This window comes from Toxorhynchites rutilus, chromosome 3 (assembly GCF_029784135.1).
Source record: "Toxorhynchites rutilus septentrionalis strain SRP chromosome 3, ASM2978413v1, whole genome shotgun sequence".
Taxonomy (NCBI): domain Eukaryota; kingdom Metazoa; phylum Arthropoda; class Insecta; order Diptera; family Culicidae; genus Toxorhynchites; species Toxorhynchites rutilus.
Window position 1 is genome coordinate 288,117,195 of NC_073746.1, and position 20,532 is coordinate 288,137,726.

At 38.6% G+C, this 20,532-nt stretch overlaps 1 protein-coding gene across 2 annotated transcripts in view; it reads right to left on the bottom strand.

Annotated features, from left to right (window-relative positions):
* LOC129774774 (tyrosine-protein phosphatase non-receptor type 9) overlaps positions 1 to 20,532 on the bottom strand; it is a 146,466-nt gene that overhangs the window by 91,008 nt on the left and 34,926 nt on the right. The window contains exons 1-2 of one of the 2 annotated variants that reach the window (XM_055778730.1): positions 4,830 to 5,231; positions 4,155 to 4,598 (exon numbers count right to left, since the gene is read on the bottom strand). The exons of the other annotated variant lie outside the window; for it this stretch is intronic. Of the exons in view, the coding sequence (XP_055634705.1) occupies positions 4,155 to 4,211 (57 nt within the window). The 5' untranslated portion in view covers positions 4,212 to 4,598; positions 4,830 to 5,231. Of the gene's footprint in view, positions 1 to 4,154; positions 4,599 to 4,829; positions 5,232 to 20,532 lie in introns of those variants that run through there. 2 annotated transcript variants of the gene reach the window in all.

Below are 20,532 nucleotides of genomic sequence, written 5' to 3' on the forward strand. Positions count from 1 at the left end.
ACTCTAAATTTTAAATTAAATGCCTAATGAAAATACTGCTCCTAAGATACACTGCAATCGAAACAGATTCTACCCACCCGGCAAATCCGACTGTTTATTGCTGTATTTGTACACAGTCTCGGAGAAGCTTTAAAGCAGTTTGCGAAAATGCAAATTATGGAGAAAGTTATTCACAGCAATCAGGCAGTCTAAAGGATGTCTGTCTCACTTTTTGCAATCTGCTTGTTCAAGATGAAGTGTGCGATTTCTGAAGTGCGTTTTTGTTTCTTGCCAAATAACGTGCCTGTAGCTGTAACTCTGCCTAGGTAGTATATTCAAAAGTTTCTGCTCTATCACTTTCGGGCTGGCGGTGTGACCTAAACAGAAACTCTCACGAGCCGACCGTTCGCTCGAATTCTGAGTACCGCAATAAAATAGTCAGACCTGCTCAATTTAAACGACGTACATAAGGCAGGAACAAACGGCTTATTATAAAATAACTCCGACCCATTTCCCTACCCGACGTCAACGTCGAAGGTTGATGAAGGCATGAAGCATTTCATTAATCGGGCCACCAATTGTAACTCCATCGTCTGGCAAGGGCAATTGTTGACTTTCTGCTGGCTTCCTCGTTCAGTGGAAGAAGCTGCTGTTCGCAACTGAGCACTTCAGTTCGAATTTATGTATAACACAATCAATTTGACCTATATTCCGGTGTGCGTCCTCAGCTAGGGACCCAGCGCTCTTGTATTCAAATGAATGAAGCAACCATCCGCCAATAATCCGTTATGGCCTCTTCCCCAACTGTGCACAGCTGGAAGACGCCCCGCCTGATTATGGGTTCCACTAAACTGGATGCAAACAACAACACACCACACGGCGAACGTACGTACGCTTTGCCATTGCACTTGGACATAAGTTGGTTTCGAGCATTGGGCATTCAGCGGTACACATTTGAAACTATCCCCCTTCAACTGTGCCCTCTTCCGCGTGTATTGGCCTCTATCTAGTGATGCGGAGGAAAGAGATATTGCTTTTGAATCTCGCGTAAAAATAAAACCCGGTTTGACGGGGCATCAAAAAACATGGGTAGCAAGTTTTGAATCTATATATTAGGTTGGGGAAGCAGTTATTCATTATTTTCTCGTTAGCTGGTTTTAGTGATCAATATCTCGCGTAATATCGATCATACAATATTAAGTTTAGGCTCGTTGTGAAGATTTCACACTAAAAAACATCTGGTTTTTTGTTTGTTCCATGCAATTGTGAGTTACGAGATGTTAACGATGAAGGTCAACCAAGAGAAAATTTTGTACATTTTACACTTTTTATTTTATAAATGCGAAAACGCAAGCCAGGCCGCTAAAATTGTGATTGATTTTTATGGTGTCGATAATGCAACAGTAAAATACGTGCAATTTAATTTGTTTTAAATTTTTTTTTAATTTTTTAAAAAAATTTTCACTGCAATACACTAAATAATGATTTCTACTGTCAACAAATAGACCGTCTGAAGCTAGCTATTATCCAGAAACGTTCAGAATCGGGTAACAGAAGAGGTATTGTGTTCCATCAGGACAACGCAAGGCCACACAATTCCGAGAGCTCGATTGGGATGTTTAATGCATCCACCATATAGTTCGGACCTGGCGCCAAACGATTATCACCTTTTTCTCGTATTGAAAAATTTCCAAATTTCCAGAGCCCTCTATGATAGAGACATTATGAAGCTACCTTAGAATGGCAACAAATTTTCCAACAAAACGGTGTATATTTGACCCAAATTGGACAAACATAAGCATATCATACAAACGAAACACAAATTTCTGCTTAACCCGAAAACTAATCAAGCAAATGGAACCAAATTTAGCATGTAAGGGGTTTTAGGGGGCACGAAACGTTTCTATGGTAAATAGACACACCTCCCCCTTCTCTAAGGGGAGGCTGCCATACAAATGAAGCATAACTCAAGAACTAATCAAGCAAACCGAACCAAATTTGTCATGTGGAGGTGTTAGGGGGCAATAAATGTTTCTATGTTAGTTTGACAATCCTCCACCCTCTCTAAAGGGGGGTGGGGAAGTGGGGATGAATAACTCGAGAACTAATCAAGCAAATGAAGCCAAATTTGGCATGTGGAGATTTTAGGGGGCATGAACGTTTCTAAGATGTTTCTAAGGTTTCTAAGGTAATACTCTAAGGTTTCTAAGGTCCTCCCACCTCTCTAAGGCGAGACGGTCATACGAATGAAACACAAATTTCTGCATAACTCGAGAATTAATCAAGCAAATGGAACCAAATTGGGGGGAATGGTGGTTTTAGGTGGGCTTACAGTTCACAGTGATTATTGTTAACTTGGATCGGATAACACAACCTCTGTTGTGTTGAATTCATTCTATGAGGACCTTAACTTAATTCCCGCCTCCAAATGTTGGATGGTGATGAAAACAGTTCTCTTGGTCGTTTTTCTTTTTTCGTAATTTTGACAATTCTCGTAAACAACTGTTTTTCGGTTTATGAAAATTGGAACGTGATAGTGTTTTTACGACACATGGTTCTGTACTGCTTTGGTTAAAAAAAAAGTGTAGCATCTATTACTTGAAGAAGGTTAAGATAATCAAGTTCCATCGCCAGCAACAAAGAGTGATTCGAAAATACGGATTTTATTATTGAATGGAAACTTATCTCGAATGTTCTTCTTCGTTCTCAACGTAGAAATACGTCATTTTTATTAGTACCTAGTTGGAATTTAAATATTGTTTATTGTTAATTTATCAGATTTGTATGACGAATAACACCAGTGCCAGTCGAAAGAACGACAAATCTCACGGCCAGAACGGGAATCAAGCCCGAACCCCCGGCAAGGTAGGTGTAACGCTAACCACTCGGCCACGGAAGCACTCGCTCGAACGTTAGAAGCACTCAATAAAAAGTCATGAGTAACTTAAACTGTTATTCCCAAATTTTTGCGTGGCGTGGGGGAGTTCAAAAGAAAATGAATTGTCACGACTTTTTCTGTGGTGTATTGTGACTGACAATGAAAATAGAATCTACAAAATGAGTGATCGACTGGAGTGCTTCGGAACCGATATCGACGTGATAATAAACCGGGGGAGTTAACTGGAACTGTTGATGAATTCAAACAGCATTTATTTAAACATTATAGTCCGGGTTAATTGTTTTTTATCCCATTTGTTTATTTACTCAGGCTCTGCAGAGCAGAGCAGTATCAAGAGGAGCTTGTATGGATGAAGAGAGGACAGGACTCCAACCGTGAATCGATATTCATCGCTGAGTTTTGAACTCACGATCGATCGCTTAGTAGGCGAACGCGCAACCAATGTGGCTACGAAGATCCTCCGGATTAATTGGATGTATCCACCGAAAAGTTGAAGTTTACAGAAAGTTAATACTAATGGTTCAACTTAAATATAAGAACAATTGTCCTACAATTGTCCATCTATTTTCCAATCAATTAATATTCTATATTTAGTGGTTACGCTAGGTGGAATTGAAAAGATCAAATTTCTTAGTGAACACTGCTCTCACAGCTTTTGCGATTGCGTGACTTAGTACAATTGGAACGCGTATCAAAAATGAACACTGGCAAAGAGAAAATACGCCATGCTTTACAGTATTACTTCGAGAAAGGCGAAAGCGCATACCAGGTGACTGAAGACGAGGATAGCGTTGATGGTTCTGACACTATGACAGCCAATCTTTATTTTCAGCAAAAATCGAGCACGCTAATCGGCTAATTTTTAAAATAAGTCAAAGAAATAAAGGAAATCGTCAAATGCGACCGCCTAACAACTTGGAATATTGAATATTGAGAACACTAAGGTTAAAAATTTGTTTTTTCAAATACGTCAAAATTTTACGAACTGAACATTTTATCTAATTACGCCTGACATGTCTGACTGCGACTAATTTGTTCCATTCTGTAAATACCCTAAGAGTTATTAATAGCAGCACATATGGGCGTAATTCAGGGATAATTTGGATCGAGATTGTGTTAATTCGAGTAGAAAAGATTTGCGCTTGACCCACTTCATATCGGTTGGTTATCTAAAATATTTTCTTATTTTATTTGAAATAAAAAGTATTTGAAGTAAAATAAAATGATTAATTGTATCTCACTAGAGGTGTTTATTTTCTTTCTCCATCAATCTTACCTTTAGTGCCCAAAGTAGCACGATATCCATCACAGTTATTTTATCCTTTTTCTTCATTCTAATCTAGAAATCTCGCCTGGTACTCGTTGCTCGAGTACCAATTTCCGGCGAGACGATTTCACCCTCACGTTCGACCGTATGCTCTCTGCTTCGCCCAGCAACACACGGAAAGCAGTGTGAAATTTCTATCGTATGGTTATCCTTAACGACTCACTTGACAACACCTCTCATGCAAACACTTTCCATGTCACGGCGCACTCCCTAGATCCTCAATCTCCTGTAAACACTCATCTATCATCCAGATTTTTCCCCTGGCACGACATTGCAAATGAGCACACCATAATTACACGGGAAAAAAAACCTTCTTCCTTTTTTAACCATATTATTCAGGCTTCAATCAACAGCTTTCCACTGCAACGGCTCACTTTTCACAGACAAACAAACCTGGTGGAGAGACAAGAGCATGTACACGTTTCACATCTCTTTCAGTTGAACCCTGGTGACCCTCTCCAACGATACAGGTTAACCTGAAGCCCACTCAATCCCCAATGCAAACTTATCTCGTCTCACTATACACACATACTTCGGCGACGAGAAAGGAAATGCCATTCAGCCACAACCTGGGATCATTCACCACTCAAACAAAACAGCCGCAGTTATCACAAAAGAGCCTACCAGTTGATAACAAGAACGAAAACGAATGCCACGCGAAGATCCCCGGGGATACGGCGACGCCCAACGGCACTTCCAATGCCTAATCCAGGAGCACTGAAACTGAGCCAAACATGTCGCGAGGCGGTAAGCTACGACCGATGACCTACAGACCGACGAGAGACGACCGATATGCATCGTCGTACATAGATCTTTTTCCCCGTTCACTGCGGGACAATATCCAGTCAACAAACCAGCACTTTCCCCCCACCCATTTGAGCACCAACTACCGGTGGTAAATTCGCTGAACCGGTCCGCAGAAGCGCACTGTTGGCAGCATTCGAAATCCTCACAACGCAAAACGACGACCAAATAAAGGCTGCTCCTCGTTCAGACTTTCAATGGAGATTGAAGTTCAATTTCTCAACAATGCTCGACACACGCGAGGAGCGGCACCGGGACCTAACCGGAGACCGAAGTGCCCGCACTCTCTATTGGAGCTCTCCTTCCTCTGCCCTGTGCCAGGCAGCTAAGACTCTGTGTGTGCGATAATGATTTCTCGTTGCTTTTACTGCTCGGTGTCTTAACGTGATCTTTTTCCTCCTCTTTGTGTGTTTCATGATGATGAAGAGCCAACCAGAAACAGCGGAAAAAGCAAAAAAATTATACATATATGGAAGAGAGAAAGAGCACGCAAAGATAAACAACAGTAAGTTGCCGGAGGGAGGGATTCACCTAGCAGGGTGATAATGATGTGCGTTCCATGGGAATCTGCGCAGCAGGAGGGAAACAAGATCGCAATTCCATAAATGCACATTAGGAATGAGCGTCAGAAAAAAAAGGGTGAAAATCCTATTGTATAACCCTTTACCGAATTGTTATCAATACCGACGTAAGAGGCGTCTGACCGATAGGGTCATATAGGCCACAGACGATGTCTCCTGTGACTATCACTTGTTTAATGGCAAACGGCCTGGCTAAGCAGCATCACTTCTAGTCCTCCGAAAAGATAGAAAAATGGAGCGATCATAAAATGATGAATTCCATAAAATGAGCAATTCCAAATGAAATCATCCTAAAAATGCAGATTTCAAAAACATGTATTTTTGATTCAAATGACGATTACGAAAGAGTTGCGTTGAAAAATAAAGACATGTGGGTTTTAACCCAAAAGTTTTTCAACGTAACTCCTGAACATATATTTTTACCATTATGATATATTTGAAAAAGTTGTTGAAAATTATAAGCAAATTCATAAAATTTCATGAACATAGCGGTATAACACGACAAACATATTAAAAGAGCCTATTTACTCTAAAAAAAAATTAATTAGAAATATTTTTTTTAATATCTCGAGAATGCCTGAATCTAGAAGCAGATTGATAAAGAGCTTTTTTCTTTTTAAATCACTTCAGGATTCATAATTTGTGGCTTGAAATGATTGTTAATATACAAAAATTCGAGGTTTCGAAAATTGATAAAAACTCGATGTTCCACAAATTTGGTCAAAAATAGTTTACCATCTTGGACTCATTTTTTCTACATGACTTCTATTTTATATGAAAACATTTTTTAAAAAATCAAAAAATATATACAGGTCGGACTCGATTATATACAGACTCGATTATATGTGATTCGATTATATATAGTTTCAAATAAAAAAATTTTTTACTTGTTTCAAGAAAAAATGTAACCTTTGAACGATAAGGATGAATTTAAGTGGCTATTATTTGTACAGTGGGGGTAAAAATCGTGATTTCTGAAGATTTTACTTAAATTTCCACCAGGAATTGTTTATATCGATATTGCAGCGAAATTAAGCAATATAGAAGTTGGGTGTCAAAGAACAAATTATAGAGTGGTTTGAGAGCATTGATTTGATTGATAGAAACAATCAAGTTCAATATGAATTTTAGGGATAAAATTGATAATCACACATTGAAAATTGTTAAAAAATTTTTTTTTTACTTATTATATACAGGATTCGATTATACAGTGAAAAGAAATCGGAAACTGTATACACCCATACCTCGCTTTACGGCCTGGATTCGTTCCACAAAATTTGGCCGCAAAGCGAAAAGCCGTATAAGGAATCAATTATTCTAATACAAATTCATACAAGTTCAATCGGATCGGTTCCAAATTTTATTAATATGTAACATGGTTTATCATTCAAAATTAATTTTTTATTTCTTTTAAATCAAAAATACATACATAACAAGTACACATATTTGTACAAAAAATAATAACAGACTCCGAAAACCAATAATAATCCATAAATAATAATTAAACAACTTCATGCTACATGTTACATGTTAAAAACCGATATAGTGGTTCTGTATATCGACATCGAAAAAAGTTTTTTTTGCCGTTATAGCGAATCATTTTGGGCCGTTTTAACATCAATACTCCATAACTCTTTCTGAGACACTATTTCGGTACGACTCATAGTTTTTGAGATAAAAATTATCAATGATTTCACTTAATAAAATTGATACGCCCTTTTCAAAAGTTACACATGAGTCAGAAAATTTCCAATTGCTGTGGAAAACTCATATCTCTCCAACCCAAACGGAATACAAAAATTCATTCGGATCAAAAATATTCATGTTTTGTCTTTTGTCGTTTTCTCTCATACTCTTGCAATAGTAATGCTTGATATTATCCTGCACTGGATCCTTTCCATAAAATCGTAGTATCAAGCAAAAAAATCATAACCCGTGTGATAAAAAATAGCGGTCAAATCGACGTCGAAAAACAGCCATTGACAAACTAATTCCACTCCATTGTGTGCACGCTGGTAATTGACGAGTTTGAAATGAAGAAGTTTAGTTCAAAGATATATTTCTCATGCCTTCTTTAAAAGCTTAGAATCTCTGTTGTTTTAATAGTTGTGGATCTGTTTACTAAGTGAACGATCGGGGCCTCAACTCCAGGACCCCCATTTGATTGATTCTCTAATTGTTCTTTTTCAAGGCTAGAGGCGAATGAATTTTAAGTTTAAAGTCTCTATAATAGAACAAATCAATCAATCAATTAAAAGCGGCAAGTTGATCTGATACTTGAGAACGTACCAAGAGCATTGATGTCATGTAACGAGTTACCACCTCCTTCTCTTCCCCATTCCAATATCTGACATTCAGAACCATCTGCCGTCTATTTGCAGTCTTATTCAAAGACTCGTTGAAACCAACAAATTATTTATCGTTGAAAATTATTATTCAGAGTTTCATCGACCTCAGATCTCAGATCTACCATACGGGGCAATGCCAAACATCATCATGAAGTACATTTTATCACGCTTCATTCTTCTCAATACAACCATGTTTTTATCAGAATTGCGGAGTGATTCATGACAGATAATTATTTCCAGACACCTCACAATCTCAGTTTTGATAATACGGTTTGAATTTATCGATAATATTCGAACAAGGAAAAAGCAAGGAAATTGGTTGAATTTGAACTGCAAGTACTGATTGCAGTCAGTTGCAATACAACCTGGAGGTGCCTGGGAAGAATGTCAGACAACTTTATAATTTTATCGTATCTCTCTTTCTGCTTACGCAAACGTATCTACCAAACACCAGCAAAAACAGCGCAAATGTAAAAGCCGACTACTTTTGTACCGTTTCCCCTAACTTCACCTACAAGCAAAAGCAAACAACATACCGAAAAACCTCCAGAGAATGAACTTAGCCAATTTTTTTTATATTATTTTTATAATTAATGCAATAATCAAAATTCTAATCGGCGAAATTGCATTTTTCTCTGATTGGTGACGGAATTCCCTAATTTTCAAAGCATTTCCAGGTAGTAAGCACCCTGTAGGGATATGGTGGATTATTTCTTTTAGAAATTTTCAAATGGTGTTTCTTTTAGAAATATATAAATGTTGTTTTTGGGAGTTTTGGGTTGTGCTCAAGACACGACCGCACCGGCACCGGTTCTCACTGGCAATAATTTCCATGTTCTACATTGACAATGCGGTCGTGTATTGAACTTTGAATGTTTCGTACCGCGATCAATATTTAGAGGTCTCGGAAATAGTTTACTAGGGTTGAAACTTTAACAATATCAATATCCAGACGATGTAGCGATTACATCCACAAAAGCATTGTGCTTACGAATACATTTTTGAACACTTGATATTGGAAAAAAGTTGATTTGAAAAAACAGGAAGTGGGTTATATCTATGGTATAACCGCAAGGGTGACGTAGGACTATCGTTGATTTAGAGACCATTTGTTTGAAGTTGAATCTAAATTCATTCTGAATGAATGAATATTTGGGGGACTTCGAAAACGAGAGCGTTACGTTGGAGGCACAAGGTTTTATGCATCCAATATTGGATACGGAAATATCCTACTGATGGGGAAGAATAATCTTCAGAAGCTATCCTGTTAATTGCGATTAATTGAAAATCACAAAACCAAATATATTTGGTCACAGTGTTACATGGATAGAAAACATTCAAATAAACTCTTTCACATGAATGTAATTTTAAATTCCCAGAGGAACTGGCAGATTATTTTCAGTAACGATTAAATATTTCCACATTTTCCTCGATACTGGAAGCCCACCAGTGGTTAATGCTAACTCGATAACCATCTGTTAATAGCACTTGATTGAGACATATTTGGTCACAGTGTTACATGGATAGAAAACATTCAAATAAACTCTTTCACATGAATGTATTTTTAAATTCCCAGAGGAACTGGCAGATTATTTTCCGGATCTTTCTCGATGCTGAATGGCATCCAAACGGAAAGAATTCCGTGCGTGTATGTGTGTATGTAGCGGCTACTTCGATGGTCACCTTCTCTTCTCCTGAAGGATCGGCTTCTCTGTGCTCCCTCACTGTTTCAAACAAACTGATTGCGTTTCAGGGCAGATCTCGATCCTTCGCCGTCGAGCACCCTCAGCAACGATGTTGTCTTGTCGATGTCCTCACGAAAAATGAATGCATCTCACCACCAGAATATCGCTTAAGTATGCTTTTTGTGTGTGATTGAATCGAGAGAAGGCGTGGTTTACGATGGCAATTTGGAAGGCAAACTAGAGGGGAATGAACTCTTTGAGCTCGGAACTTTCGGCGACTGAGCAATAATCGATTGCGGGCGCATACAATATTGGATACGGAAATATCCTACTGATGGGGAAGAATAATCTTCAGAAGCTATCCTGTTAATTGCGATTGCTTGAAAAATCACAAAACCAAATGTATTTGGTCACAGTGTTACATGGATAGAAAACATTCAAATAAACTCTTTCACATGAATGTAATTTTAAATTCCCAGAGGAACTGGCAGATTATTTTCAGTAACGATTAGATATTTCCACATTTTCCTCGATACTGGAAGCCCACCAGTGGTTAATGCTAACTCGATAACCATCTGGTTATAGCACTTGATTGAAACATATTTGGTCACAGTGTTACATGGATAGAAAACATTCAAATAAACTCTTTCACATGAATGTATTTTTAAATTCCCAGAGGAACTGGAAGATTATTTTCCAGATCTTTCTCGATGTTGAATGGCATCCAAACGGAAAGAATTCCGCGCGTGTATGTGTGTGTGTGTGTGTGTAGCGGCTGCTTCGAGATCTTCCCGGGGAACCGTTTGTAGCATCACTCTCCTCCTGATGGATTCCCTTCTGGCCTAAGGTGCACAAACAGGCTCTTGGTGACACCGTTCATCCGCGCTTTCATGATAAATGAAGAGCTTCACCACAATAGCGACAACATGCACCAATCGCTGTTCAATTTGAACTGAGTGGATTTCCGAGCGGCGCTCGCTTATATACCGATTGGTGATTTCAATAGCCTGTTTTGAAAGCAATTTTAAGACTATTGAAACAAGTTTTAGGATCAGAAAGTAACAAGTATAGAACGCGTAGACATTTTATTTGTCGAATGAAGTGTTTATCATACCATTTCGTTCAGTTGTTTAGGAGCTATTAACGCTCAAAATCTCGGTCTCCGGCGTAACGCTTTCGTTTTCGAAAATTTGATTTTACACCCCGGTATAGAAATGAAAGACGTAGTCCTACGTCAAAAAAATATTGCAATACTTCTTGATTGTGACAGCAGAATCACGAAGTTTAAAATGCCCTGTGCAAAACGCAAAAGGAGAAAAACTGATCCATAAAACAACTAATAATGAATCACTTCCATACATAAAACAGAGAAAATACAGCTATGACGAGCAGAAAAAAAGCAGCTCCAAAGCTATAGTTACTGGCTACTCTCCATGGTCGTCATCTGCACTCTCTCCCCAGCGGAGAAAGAAGATGATCCATTGATTACGACGCTAAGCTCGGGCTATTGACCAAACGGACCCTGTTTTCGGTTTTACGATACAGCAGCAGCAACAGCATAGATGACGATGATGATGATTGCAGTAATTTATAGAAATGATGATAATATATATTGAACGACCCTCCTACTCTCTCCGCATATTTATGATGCATAAACCATCGAGAGTGAGAGAAAAAAAGAGGGGAATTCTCTCGATCGCGCACATCGCATCGCACTTATCTCTCTGTCCTTGGGGACCATTACGCGGAGACGATTCGAAGAAATCTGCCTCACTATCGGTCAACTGCTCGAATGTGAAACGGCGGGTTCAGGGAGAGCAGATCAACAAGAAATGGCCGAGGCGCGATAGTGTGTGCCGAGATCATGGCCATCGATTTAGCTTCCAGGGCGCTTTCTTCTTCCGCAATTATCGCAGGAGAATCGATGACGACGGTTGGGTTGCATTTGTCGACCGCAAGAGAGAGAAAAGATAGAGCGTAGCACATATCTGGATGCGGATATCAGAAACGAGTTTCATATTGAGAAAAAGAGTTGGGTAAATACACGGAATTATTCCGCCGATTACAAACTGGTAGAACGGTTAATTTTCAAGTTCTGTGAACGAATCACCCTGATAGTTTCTTCAATTATTGTAGGAGGCATCTAGAGACAACACTGGTCGATCGACCATGTTAGTGCGTGAAGTTACATATTACTAACGAGGGAACATCATGCACTCAGATAAATCAGTCCAAACGTACATCCTCATGGGTGTTAGGGTGAGATGCTTTAGATGCTGTAGCCACGGTTTTGTTTTCGCCGCTTAACCTCCTCGAGGCAAGATGGAAAGTAGTAGTTCACAACCTCTTTCCGAATCAGCCCCCTTCATTCAGTAGAAATCACCAGCTGGAAGGAGACTATTAACGACGTGTGACGAAATTAACTGTTCGTTAAAGTTAGAGTTCGTTAGAGAAAACATAATTTTCAAAACATACGAAATTGATAATGATGATGATAATCAAGAAACGCATTAACATTGTCTGCATGCAAAGTTGCCGGAAAGCCAATAGACAATTTTGACTCAACTGTTTCTTATGAGCAGCCCATTTATCGTTCCGAAAAACAAAAGATTGGAGCTAATTGCGATAACGATCAATGTTAAGCTCTTCACGTTGACACTTTTTGGGCCTTCAGGAGAAGCATTGTTTCCGCCGGAAGTCAGTCATTTAATCATTGTTTTTCATGATATTTTGTATTGTTGGCGGAAAAATCTATTATATTAAGCTTCAAGACTTTATTTAGGATTGTTAAAATGATCTCATATAAATCAAATATGTACTGTTTTGTTTGATAACTTGTTGGTTTTTTGAAGGTAATCCCCTTATACCTCTCTTTTATGCAAAGCTCCCTTTAAAAATGAGACTGTCGATTTTTACAAGCTTCTTTAGAGTCGATTTTTTTACCAACAAAATAATTCGTCAGGACTAGACTAACGTTTGCGTTTAAAAAAATGGACAAAAATTGCCGATTTTTCATGGGTTTACATTCACACGCACTGACGAAACTACCCATACAGCATCAATCATAGCAATCCATGAGTCAGCAGAAAAAAATGACAGCTCTATCAGTCGAACTCTAACCTAGTGATCCCCGATTTTCGAAATTAATCGTTCATCAGCTAATGGAATAGTTTTCAGCAGTTTGTTATAATAAGTTAGACTTATATTTCTCATTTGTTAGAAAGCCATATGAGGGGATTAGCATGAAAAGGGTGTAAGTGATTTGATCGATTTCTCTACATCGACTCTCTCTTTTGGTCATAACTTAGCTGCAAATACATTCCTAGCTGTATTTGACAATGTGGACGATAGATCAGAACCTCATCTATCGGATTATAGAGCAAACTTAAATTGGAACGTTTTTGCAGTTGAGTTATTGACTGAACAAAAAGTTGATGAAGAGAAATCGATCAAGTCACTTACACCCCTTGCATTCTAAGCCCCTCATATGGAATCAAAAGTGTTCATTCCACCTGAAAATCAATTATTATCTTTTACGCTCCCCTAAAGTCGTAAACGAAGCTTAATTCGAGTTGACGCCATTGAGCATCGTTTACGAACTTAGGGGAGCATCAAAGATAATGATTGATTTTCAGGATAAAACAGCAGCGACCGCGCGTTTTTTTTTCTCTCTTGGTTTTGGATCGATTAATCGACGTAAATTATTCGTTCGCTTCGATTATTTGTTGTGCAGTGTTCGTTCGATTAATAATCGATTTCTGTAGGAAGTATTCGATTAATCGATTAATCGAACGATTATTGGGGATCACTACTCTAACCGTGAGGGGGAAAACTATGAAGCTACTATGCTCAGAAGTGTGCGAGTTCAAAGAACGGTACCCCGCCGCGTCGAAAACGGACATCGTGTGGCAATTTGTGGACGCCGGATACGCCCGTTCTAGCATCTACAACATCTTGGCACTATAGGACAACAATCAGAGCATCGAAAGAAAGCTTGGTCCCGGACGACCGACAACACTGAGCGACAAGAAGCTCCAAAGGATGCTGAGAGGAAGATCGAGGGAAAAGTGGCTACATCGCTGCGGGCGCTTGGCCGGGTGGTCGGTGCAACTGGCCAAACAGTGAAAAAGTACCTGGCGAACATGAACATACATGTCAGGAAGCGGAAGTCCCGTCCACTGGTCTCGGAGCTGCAGGCAATGACGCAGCGACAGCGGCTGAATAAGATGATCAAGTCGATTTTCCCGATGAATCGCGACATGGCGGTTGTGATGGACGACGAGACCTATCTCACCCTGGATGGCAACGACTGGAAGGGCACTTCGTATTTTACTTCCCCCACGAAGGAAGTGAGCTCCGAAATGAATTTTATTTCACACACCAAGTTCCCTAAGAAGGTGCTGCTGTGGCTGACAATCAGCGAGAAGGGGATGTCAAAGCCGCTCTTCTTTAGCTCCGGGAGGCCGTGAACGGGGAAATTTATAGTACGAAGTGCCTGCCGGAAGTTGAGTTGTTCATCAAGAAATACCATAAGGGCGAAGAAGCGGTGTTCTGGCCGGATCTGGCGTAGACCCACTACTCGAAGCGATCGTTAAAGGAGATGGAACGGCTGAATATCGATGTGGTACCCAGGGCGACGAACCCGCCTAACGTCCCCCAACTGCGTCCCATCAAGAATTTCTGGGCAAACCTGGAACATAAGATCTACTCCAACAATTTTGTCGCAAAAACTGAGAAGGAATTGATAAATAAAACGAAGAAAAAATTTCAAAACATGCATACACGCATGTTTTCATCCACCATGGCGAATTTTCCGGTTAACTGTCGGAAAGCCGCTCGCAAGGGCGTAGAATTTTTTTTTCGCAATTAGGCTAATATAATCATCTCCCATGGGAAATTCATCAAACTCAATTATCTCTCTTAGTTTTTTGTTATCACCATCCGAAAAAAGTCAATTTTTTTAATGCCAATGTTAGTTGAAAAAAATTGTGTTAGTCCACAAAATCTTTGAAAAAACAGAAACAGAAATCGATTTGTCATTCCTTCCAGATATTTTTGTCCACTACATCTACACACACCAAGATAAAAATTTGTTCGTAAAATATTCCAAAACTTGAGACTTTAAGCTCCAAAATTGTGTACATCCAATCTTTGTGCGTTCGTTCTATGTACAAAAATAATGTATTTTATTTGTAATGTAAAAAATCGGCAATTATTTTTCTGGCAACTAAATAGAATCTTCAAAAATAACGATTTTCACTCTCCTGTGCCTAAATTACCCAATTGATGTTACCCTTAACGTTGAAATGTTCAATTTCCCCTTGAAATATTATTCATATGTAAAATATTAAAAATATTTAAATCGAGTCTGTATATACTCGGGCACGACCTGTATAGCCACATTGAAGAGCATTAAGCAGAGGGGAAATTGATATGTTGCTGAATGTTCCAAGAAAGGAAAACGAGCAGTTAGGAAAAATAATGATTCCATCTTTAAAACTATGCCAATAGTAACATTCAAGCAATAGGAATAAAATAAATGTTAAAATACAAAACCTCGGATACATGTGAATGGCAAATATTGTTATTCAATTATATTGGCAGTAATTAGGATGACTAAGTAATCAACTGAGTTCATTGTCAGAGAAAGCAGCGATTGGCGATTGGAAATTATTCTATTCTGGCATGTTATTGAATTTTCTTGCTCTGCTACCCAGTATCAGTGCCGCATGGTAGAAACAAATACAGTTATGATAAAACGATAATTGACTATTAAGTATTATTAGATAGCGAGAGATACAAACTCGCGAACAATGATCCAAGCTTATCTCTTTCAATAATGAAACTATTAGCTGGATATCGATGTACTCACACCGCACAATAACAGCCTGGAAAGTGGATGGTAATAATTGGATAACGCACAAATCATTATATCCACAATAATCACGATAAAAGCCAGCTGTATCAAGAACACCCGAGGCCCCATTACAGAACATCCAACACCAACTATAATTACACTTCTTCCACCCAGATTCTCCTCATACTGATTGAAGCAGCACATAATGAAATAAACACTCATTCCGTAGGGTGAGTCATGGAGAAAGAAAGGACGGCCTAAGCTGTATCAGCCAAACAGGTTCCTAACGAAAGTGCACAACTATTCCTAAAACAGCATAAAGAAAATTGTTATAATGCTCGGCGGACCAGTTTCTCGGGTTTCGAATTTCCAATCATCCACCGCGGGTGATCCTTAGTTTTTCCCACAGCTGGGAAAGCAAACAATTCCTGCCCTACTCCTTCCGCTACAAATGCATTCCCGCTGCCAAGGAGATGAGAAACTCGCCTCAAAGTCAGAACTACTCCAATTTACATTGCTACATGTCGAGCTTGCATACTTCTCAGAATCAGCCGCTTCCGCTTGATCGAGACGAAGAAGCTAAACACAATATTCATGAAACCAAGAAGGAAAGCAAATCTAAAAATAAACAAAACCAAGTTAGAACGGAAAACAGAGTTCGGGGAATAATCCAACTAGTGACTAGCTCTGACTGAGAAATTGTTGTATGCCCTGAGAAACAACAGCTCTCTACTCCCGGTATGCAGTATTGCGGAAACATAGCAAGTAACTAAATGCTACCGGAAGAAAGTGTGTACTTACGGATTTTTGAATTATTCGGATTTACGAATTGAATATTCAGTCACTCACCTGTGGAAGAGGAAAAGAGAAAAAAAATTGTAATTGTTATTGGTCGATGGAACCACTTGTTGCCAGGTCACACCACTAGGGAACCACACCTCCGCTAGCACCCAACAGGTGGCATCATGCATTCGACGTTAGTTGCTATAGTGCTCCAGCTTGAAAAAAAAAAACCCATCAAACTCCGAGTCCTGAAGCTTCAGGCGTGCAACGCAAGACGGAAAATAAAAATGAAAATGTGGCATTTTTTGCGCTCGACATCCAACGAGCATGGACATCGTGGTACTGTTTATATTACTGCCAATAGCGTTTCAGAGAAACTCAGCCAATCGAACTAATTGCGTCCAGACAGAAACAACTACCAACCGTAAATAAACTCAACTTCCGATGAATTTTTGTGCACACTTCATCTCGATTTTTGAGCTGCCTCACTTCCCAAAATGTCAATATCGGCATGACAAACATATTGATGTCATTTCAAGTGGACACATATTTATCACATTTATTACGTAAATTACATTATGAAATGATTTGATTATAGAATATGAATATTGCTGGGATGTAAATGTATTTTATGCATATGAAAAAAATACTCGCGAATTCTTACTCAAATTTATACAAATAATAACATAATACTCGTTAGCTTTTACACCTAATATTAGGTTGTTTGCAAAGTTTGTTGCCATTCTAAAGGTAGCGTCTCCATCATAGAGGTATTGGTCCTTATTGGCGATAAACTCTGGCAATAGAGATTTTTACAATCTTCTCTTCATTCCAATTTCTTATCACTCTGGAAATTTTGCAATGCGAGGAAAAGGTGGTAATCGCTTGGTGCCAGGTTTAAAAAAAATGAGAAATAAATTAAGTTGCACGTATTTTACTGTTGCAGTATCGACACCATACATACCAATCGCAATTTCAGTGGCCTGGCTTGCATTTTGGCATTTATAAAAGCTAAAATGTAAAATGTACCGAATTTTCTCTTTGTTGACCTCCATCGTTAACACCATGTAACTCACAACTGAATAGAACAAACAAAAAATAGTAAAAGATTTTTTTTAGTGTGAAATATCACCTTTACAACGAACCTATACCTGAAATCGATATTACCCGAGATATTGGATCGAGAAAATAATGGATAACTTTTTCCCCAACCTAATATTTTCAATTCTTCGTCCATATCCATCTTGTTTGAAGAAGAGGTATTTTTCCCGAAATCGATTCAATGATCAGAGAATAACTTACATTTTTCAATTCAATCCCATGAGCTAATCAGTTTAGATTTTTTTTTGTATCACATTGGACGCGCTGTTCAACACTTACGGTTATCGTGCTCTTGAAAAATCAGTTTTTTAACCGTTAAAAAATTTAGAAATGGTGATTTTGGCGTGAGAAAGACAGGGCGTGGAAAACCCCCACAAAAAATCTATACTTTTGGACGAAGATGGCACTTAAACGCAAGAACAACTCGTGGATCAATTGATTGTGACTCGAGAAGCCATACGTTTGAAGGCAATAGAAAGGATCCAGAAGATCGGTTCCACACGAGCCGAGCAAATTAAAGCAGGAAAACTGAAAAATCACATGTGAAATGCTACTCGTTAGGTACCAAAGGAACTCATTTCTCCATCGGATTATAACTGGAGATGGAAATTGGATGCATTCCGAGAGTCTTAAGCGTCAAAGACCTTGGGTAAACCCAGAGACAGTCTTCAGGATGCAACCCGGTGCTGATGTGGAACATGTTTTTGTACTCAGTTAAGCTCTCACTCCTTGTATACATTTGCGCTCTGACGGATGAGCACGCTCCAAAACAGAGATCAAATGCTTTGTTGCCATCACCGTTTTTGCACCTAGTTCTGCGCCGTATTTCTATACCTGTTTGATACCGCGCTTGAATCTGGTTTGCTTTCTCTGTTGAGTTATTTTTCCTCACACAAGCGCATACGGTTGATATCGAGGCGCGCTGTTGTTCTTATGCTTTGCTTAGAGCGAACCAAGACAAAGCGGGCGCTAGAAGTTCATGTGTGTGTGTGTGTGTGTGTGTGTATGAAATAAGATTCGCATCACACAAATGAGAAGCAATGTTTAGCATCTGAATTATACGTTATTATACGAATTATACGTGTTCATTCGGCGTTCTCTTGTTTATGAATTTGGTACACTCCGTACCAAGAGAGAATACGTGTTTGTTATGAACGCGCGCTGATGAAAATTGAACTCAAGCGCAGCGCAGCGTATGTTTTCTGAAGACTGCCCAGGGGAGCCATCAGCATCGGTTGCAGGGTCAAATCGCTATGAACGGAAGACGACGCTCTGTATTTGGTAGGATCAGAAGGATTTTATCTGTTACTAGCTGACCCGGCAAACTTCGTTCCGCCAAAAATTAGTTTTTTGTTATCAATACCATCAAACATTCACGTTTTCTTACTATGAGCAAGTTCATGAGTTCAATCGCAGAACTGTTCATTGATTGATTGATTGACCCCGTTGAATTTACCTTTTACTATAAAATTCGTAGTATTTCTAACAGAACTCATCATTATAATATCAGATTATTTTTAGGCACAATCTTCGTTCAAGATTTTTCAACCACTTACAAATAACATGTTTCTTCGTTACATGGAATAAATGTTTTAAACAAAAAATATGATAGAATAAAGACAGCCTTAAATCGGACAATTCCTTCCTCGGGTTCTACTCTTATCAACACATCCGGAGATCCTTTTTTTGGTATAGATAGGAGAAGATATAGAGGTGCGTTTCATCACATTAAAATCCATTTCCAGTTTCAAACAAAGATCAATTTCGCTAGCGCAAACATCAAATGGACTAACAGCACTTGTCACTATGTAATTGTCGAACATATGGGAATTAAATTTTCCGAATTTTCCCTTTTTCCTTCAGAGTTTTACGAAAATTTTCAATTGACATGTTTGGTTGGAATATTTTCGGTTGAAATGTGTGTAATATTTTTAAGGGACCCCTCTCCATTCCAGAGGAGGGAGGGGTGTCATATCGAGTTATGCAGAAATTTGTGTTTCATTTGAATGACAGCCCACCCTTAGAGAGCGGGAGAAGTGTCTAACTACCATAGAAATATTGATTGCATCCTAAAACCTCCACATGCCAAATTTGGTTTCGTTTGCTTGATTAATTCTCGAGTAATTCAGAAATTTGTGTTTCATTTGTATGGCAGCAGCCCCCTTAGAAAGGGGGTGGAGAGTCTAACCACCATAGAAACATTTATTGCATCCTAAAACCTCAAAATGCCTTATTTGGTTTCATTTGCTTGATTAATTCTTGAATAATACAGAAATTTGTGTTTCATTTGTATGGCAGCCCCCCCTTAGAGAGGGGGTGGTAGGCTACTATCATAGAAACATTTATTGCACCATAAAATCTCAATATGCCTAATTTCGTTTCATTTGCTTGATTAATTCCCGAGAAATGTAAAAAACTGTGTTTGATTTGTATGGCAGCCCCCCTTAGAGAGGGGTCTCAAACTATTACGAAAACCTTCCCCGGCCCCAAAAACCCCTACATACCAATTTTCATGTTAATCGGTTCAGTAGTTTCCGAGTTAATAAGAATCAGACAGACAGACAGACAGAAATCCATTTTTATATATACAGGTCGGACTCGATTATATGTGATTCGATTATATACAATTTTGGACTCGATTATATACAGTTTGAAAAAAAAATATTTTTTTTATGTTTCAAATATTTCACCTTATTTCAAGAAGAAATGTAACCTTCAACGTTAAGGTGTAATTTGAGTGACTAATTCATATACAGTGGGTTAAAAATCGTGGTATTTTTTTTTGAATTTTCATTTGTTCATAAAAATAGTTACAATCATCTGTTTTAAGGGGGTATTCTAGTGTAGAGACACGAATTTCGGACGTTTTTTCGAACTCCGTAAAAATAAAACAAAGAATATTTTTACTATCCATTATATCATTATTCGTTTATCTATCTTTCAACAATAAAACATAAATAGGACGGAAAAAAATATTCATAATTAGAATAGTTACATGCTGGTGAAGTGAGGGTGTTCAAAAAAAAGTTGTGCCATGGCGTACACGATTCCAGTCCTTCTGGTTATCTGAAACAAAAAAATCGAACAGATTCTGAATCAGTAAAGATGTCGCTATGGCATGAACCTCGGACAAGTCAAAAACATGGGTTTTAACAAAATGGCGGCCGT